This window comes from Ctenocephalides felis, unplaced genomic scaffold (assembly GCF_003426905.1).
Source record: "Ctenocephalides felis isolate EL2017-DRISC unplaced genomic scaffold, ASM342690v1 CF-g0.4_SCAFFOLD_02452, whole genome shotgun sequence".
NCBI lineage: Eukaryota > Metazoa > Arthropoda > Insecta > Siphonaptera > Pulicidae > Ctenocephalides > Ctenocephalides felis.
In genome coordinates this window covers 4,373-10,904 of record NW_020538606.1, presented here as the reverse complement: position 1 = coordinate 10,904, position 6,532 = coordinate 4,373, and the positions used below count along the sequence as shown (strand labels likewise).

The window sequence follows — 6,532 nt, the reverse complement described above, 5'->3', positions numbered from 1 at the left end:
ACTGTAAATCCTATTGCAACAGACCATTTGTCTGCGTCAAATGCGGCGGCGACCATGATACTTCAAAATGTAAAAAATTAAAAAGCACTCCAGCCACATGCGCTTTGTGCGGAGGCCCACACCCGGCAAACTATAGAGGATGCACCAGCTACCGCACTATGTATAATACCTTACATAACAAAACTAGTGCCACACCAATACAAAACATTTCAAAACGCTTTCAAGAAATCAATACAAGACCACGATCAAATCATACTAATGTTTCGAACCACATGACTTATTCCGAAATTCTGAAAAATCAAAACAACGGCGGAAACAATGCAACAGAAATAGGATCAACACTACATGAATTTTTAAGTACATTCAAAGATATGTTCAAACAACTTATGGAGCAGAACAATATGATCCTCAACATGCTTACCTTACTAGCTAAAAAATGATTAACCTGTTACGCATTGCCGAATGGAATGCCAACGGTATTCTAAACCAGGCATCGGCAACCTACGGCACGCGTGCCAGGCTTGGCACGCGAAGGGATTCTGAATGGCACGCTACAAAGGAATTAGGAAAATCGCAAATATATCGAGACGAAGTGATTTTTAAATAAGAGAAAATGTTGAAAATAAGAGAGAAAGTTTGATTATAATGTGGTTCGCTAATTTCATGAAAATCTGCGCGAAGGTTGATTGAGACCGCATTCGGAGTAAAAGGGATGAAACATGTGCAGTGCCGAGTAGTTATCGAAGCGGCCTTCACGAAGCTGAATGTTGGAGTATCACTCGCCCCCCTCTTTCTCGTTTATCAACTGCGAGTGCTGCGCACCATTTGGCACCATTTGCTTGTGTGCTTGTGCGGTGGGCTTAAACTTGCGCAGTTAAACTTGCATTTCGTTTGGTCGCTACTTTTCGTTCTTACTTTTTTTGTGAAGACTTGTATCTTATTGATTTTATATTTGTTATAATTCATTCGTATTTAATCAAATGGAGAGTAAGAAACAAAAATTAGATGTTCGCGGTTTTCAAGACTGTTGGACGAATGAATATGGATTTATACAACAAAAGGATCGTGCTGTATGTGCGATATGCCGCGAAAGTGTAGTATGCCGCACGTCAAGTGTACAAAGACATTTCCAAACCAAACATCAGTCCACATTTAATAGCAACGATGAGAAATGTGAAACTATAAAGAAAGCTGTTTCTTGTTATAAGAAACAAATAACTTTTTTTTGTGGAATGACTGGAACGAAGGCTAAAGCGACAGAATGCAGCTTCGCAATTGCTCATTGCATAGCTGCCAAAGGCAAACCCTTTACAGATGGAGAATATATAAAGGAATTTTTTATAAAAAGTGCTGAAAAGTTGTTTAGCGATTTACCTAACCAACAAACCATATTATCCCGAATTCAAGAAATACCGGCTTCTGCGCGAACAATTGAAAGAAGAATAACTGAAATGGCAGACAATGTAACAACAAAACAGAATGCTGGATTACAAGAAGCTGTTTCATTTAGTGTTGCTGTTGATGAAAGTACCGACGTAAATGATATTGCGCGGCTTGCAGTATTTGCACGGTATTGTGATAAAGATCAAGTTTATGAAGAATTGTGTACTTTGATTCCTCTGTCTGGGACAACTAAGGGGGAGGATATTCTTTCTTCATTCATAAGTTATTTTGACAGCAAGAACATTAATGTCAAAAAAATATTTTCTGTAACTACTGACGGCGCAGCTGCAATGATTGGCAAAGATAGAGGATTTGTCAAACTTCTTGAAAATCATATTGGACATAAAATATTGAACTTCCATTGTATAATACACCAGGAAAGTTTAGTTGCCAAAATTTCGTCACAGCGCTTAATTCCTGTAATGAACACTGTTGTTAAAATAGTTAATTTTATAGTGTCTCGCTCTTCACTAACACACAGACAATTTAAATCTCTTGTAGAAGAAATGGAAAGTGAATATGTTGACCTTCCCTCATACAGCCATGTTCGTTGGCTTAGTCGAGGCAATGTCTTAAATAAGTTTGTGTCATGTCTGGAACCCATCAAAGTTTTTCTTAACGAAAAGGAACAACATTTCCCCGAATTGAACGATGAAGAATGGTTAGGCAAATTAATGTTTCTGACCGATGTAACAAATCATCTAAATGAACTAAACTTGAAATTGCAAGGAAAGCGCCAAACGGTGCTCGAATTATTTGAATATTGGACAGCATTTGCGTCAAAATTAAATATATTTTTACGTGATATTAACACGAGCACCTACAAATACTTCCCAAATGTGAGAGCGCTTGCAAATGAATCGACCGTAAACAACAATGAACTCAAAACCTACGTTGAAGCACTTAAAGATGAATTTTGCAAAAGATGCAAAGATTTTGAAGCTTATGTGCCTATATTTTCCTTCCTCATACAGCCAGATTTAGATTCATCAACAATACCGTTCGATTGTCCAATTTTCGAGTGGATGAATGTTGATAATTTCGAAATGGAAATTATCGAACTAACATCGTCAGAATTATGGAAAACAAAATTTAAAGAACTACGAAAAAATCTAGAAGATGACTCTATAGAAAAATCTACGGTCATATTAAATTGTTGGATGTCATTGCCGGAAAGATTTATTTGTTTAAAGAAAATTGCATGCGCTCTCCTTTCAGCTTTTGGTTCCACATATCTTTGTGAACAAATTTTTTCACACATGAAAAATATTTTGAGTTCACAAAGAAGTCGTTTAACAACTGAACATTCAGAATCATGTGTGAAATTAAAAGTAACAAATTATATCCCGAATATTGAATTGTTAAGCAAAAATGTACAGGGACAAGGTTCACATTAAAATTGTTTAGTTTATGTTAGAATTGTAGGTTATTTGTTAATAAATATGTTTAAAAGATAAATTTGGTTTTAATTCATCTTTCCTAGAACCTAATTATATATTTCAGAATCAGGGGCGTAACTACCGCCGTATCAGCCATATCAGCCCCAAGCCAGGGGGGCCCCCAACGTCCGTAAGCAAATATTAATAATAAAAAAAATATTTCACAAAAAGCGAATTAATCGTGAAAAATTTGTTCAGTGAAATTTAATTTCATTAAGAGAAATGTAAAATTATTGTTTTAAAGTGTATTTTTCCGGGCCATGGGGGCCCAACCTGCCCAAATATAAATAGAATCTTACGAATTTTTATCTTATTTTACAAATAATAAAAGTTAAAATAATCATGAAAACTTCCTTGCAACTAAATTTAATTTCGAATAAAACATGAGCGTGTAAAATGTAAAAATATAAAGAGAGTTGCGATTGCGATAGAATAGAAAACTAGCATTTTATTAAGTCATTTTGTGCAAATTAAAAAATTAAAATTAATTCAGCAGTTTGCTAAATGTCTCGAAAAATTATCAAAGGAATGGAGCGTAAACGACTGTTTTCAAAAACAAAAGGCAAAGTATAGCAACCCGTAATCTTGTTTCAAACTCAACATACACTATTGCTAAATATACATATTAATTTCTGAAATTAAACAAAGATCAGAGACTTCGACTCAATTAGTATGTTCGAATAATTACAACTTGAGTAATTTAGCAAAAACACCTGTCTTCATGAAACTTTCGTCTAAATACAGTAAGATCATCTTTGTTAATTTTTATAACCAATTGTAAACACTCGAAAAATATGTCTAAAATATGAAATTCAATATTTATTATATCGCTGTCAAAATTCAATACTTTTGCTTAAAATTTTCCCGAAGTAATTTTTGCAGACAATTTACCCAGTTTCAACCGCAAATGCTGAAAAAAGTTTTTCAAAAATAAAACTGATACAAAATTAGCTAATTAGTTGTAAGTCTTAGGAAACTTTGCTTGTATTTCCCGATATGTGTAAATAATCGACACAATCAATAAGAATTTAGATTTATTCCAAATTTTTGATTTTTTAAAAGAAAAAGAGGTCCGGGGGATATAATCCGAACAGTTCTTGATTTTGAAACGAGGGCGAAAATTTTAGCACTCTTCTCCTAATTTCGAGAAATCGGCTCAGCCTATCGTTGTAAACAAACATTTTCTGGCAAAAAAATTTAAACATTTCTTTCAGGAAGTTAAATACTTCTATGATACACAAACAGCACTCAGATCATTATTGTTCATAGAAGCAGAAACTTTATCCCCAAAAAAATTTTGATACGGGGCCCGCCAATGCACGCTACGTCCTTGTTCAGAATTAAGGCGGCACTCTGAATCATATTGGTACAGTGGCTTGGCACACCACAGTTAAAAGGTTGCCGACCCCTGCTGTAGCATATAATGATATAAAATTGGCGGAGACACTTCATCTTCTATCTCATATGTTGCCATTAGATATTGACACAGTTATTAAAAATTATGAATTTGGATTGTCATCATTCATTCATGTATACTTAATTATTAACGTTTCATCTAATTTGAATGATTCAAAAAACATTCGATTCATATAAATAAGGAGAAGTGCTGTTTAATTTTTGGCAAAGCCGTTTCGAAGATACGAGGCAAAAAGTTCCAAAAATAGTGATTCAGTTTTGAAGAGAATGGAGCGATAAGAAAACGATTTCAATAATTTAAAAAAACATTTTACTTATATTGACAAAATGAACAACTGATTAAATTTTGAGGAATGTGAAAAAAGTGAAGAAAATGGCATTTGGCGGTGAAAAATGATCATTAGACATATCGATGCTTTTCTGACGCAACCTCGTAACTCGATTTTTGACGATTTTGAATTTTAATCGGAAAATGAATCACTAAATATAGACGCATAGATCTGTGAAGTTTTGTAAAAAAAAAATCAACCGAACGTTTTTTATTGAGAAGAATACAATCACGTATCTCAATTCAAAAAATGTGCCATGCGCAACCTCGTATCTCAGTATCTAATACATGGTGGCGTATATAAACAAGTTTCGCTGTCAGCAATGTTGTTTAGTTCAATCTTTCTAATAAAAATTATTATTCAATTAAGTTAATTGTTATTAAAACTTAATGACCGATAGTTAATAAATACATTTATTATTTACTTACCGCAAGTTATAGTAATTTTCCTAAAATTGTAATTTACATATAGTTAATAAACCTTTTTACATATTTAACGTTTCAGAGGTTTTTGAATATATTGACATACCTTAAAGAAATGGATGTATGTGTTTGTGTGTGTGTGTGTGTGGATACAATTTTCTGTCCACGTTTTCGGGAGCACGGATCAACCGATTTTAAACATTCAAAAAGCAATCGTTTCCTATTGAGAAAACAGAGCATCCGATTTGAATTATTTAAAAACATTCAATTTGTATTGATGACGTGGTGATTAGTTTCTGGAAAAGACAGGCCCAGTCGTTTCAAAGCTTCCGATTCGAATGATTCAAAAAACATTTTGCAGTATAAAGAATCGATTAGTTTAGGAAAGCAGAAATTTTTTTTGTCCATTTTTTTTTAATTTACAATTATTTCAATTTATTACATTATGAAAAATGATTCGGATTTTAATTTTAATGCTAGCTAAAATTCTAAAACTCTCTTATATACTTCAAGTAAATAAATTTAAATTTGCAAATTAGTTTATATAATTCTTATAAATATGAGATATGTTCTTTTATACTTTAATTTACTTTTATGTATACATATATAAACGTCGTTCTCCAATTTATTCTTATATTTTGTCATTCAAATACGAATACTATTTGAAATCATTTATTATTCCTCGATTCTATTTAATTACGGAACGGGAAGTTCCACCAATTTGCTTAAAGACACGATGCCATGCACCACTAGTTATATTTTATTATGTTGAGAACAAATATCACAGTAAGCTACAAAAATTAAACAATTATCAATTCTTACTGATAATAAATTCTCACATGAAATTAAATTTTGTATTTTTTAGAGTTAGATAATGTGTCATCCGCAGATAAAAAATAATTAAATAAAGAAATAATAACAAACTAGTATGACTATTAACACAAACACATAAATAAATGTTAAAAAAATTTGAAGTAAAATATTAAATTTATTGTATGTAGATTAAGATTCAATATTATCTTATATAATCATTCATGAATCTCTTGACATCTCTATAAAATTAAAATAGTTAATAGTAAAATTGAAATGGTATTTCAAAGCGAAATATGTATATAAATTAAATATTAAAAAATATTAAATATTTATTCTTGCAATCCTACTTTATTGAAAAAATATGAAGGTACAAAAAGTTTTTATATCATTTCTTTGAAAAATAAAAAATCAGAATATAATAGTTTTGATTCAAATTGAGCAGGTCAGTTTTAAATACAAGATTTCTGATATATTATTTTTAAATGATTGTAAAATTAAAATATATATTTTTGTAAATTATGCCGAATATTTATATTGAAAAAATATAATTTTCTATAGGTACTGCAACATGATATATATATTAGAAATTTCATTCCTAATTGTGATTAATTAACATTTGGAAAACTATAAATACAAATTTCATATTATAAATTTAACTAGTTGGTTTGGT

General features: G+C 31.4%; 1 protein-coding gene across 1 annotated transcript; it reads left to right on the top strand.

The window, feature by feature from the left end:
- Positions 1-980: 980 nt before the first annotated feature.
- On the top strand, positions 981-2,585 carry LOC113380894 (general transcription factor II-I repeat domain-containing protein 2-like; the record flags this gene model as incomplete). Its single annotated transcript, XM_026619952.1, has 1 exon — positions 981-2,585. A coding segment is annotated over exon 1 (1,605 nt), but the record flags the coding sequence as incomplete, so codon positions are not given.
- Between the last annotated feature and the right edge of the window lie 3,947 nt (positions 2,586-6,532).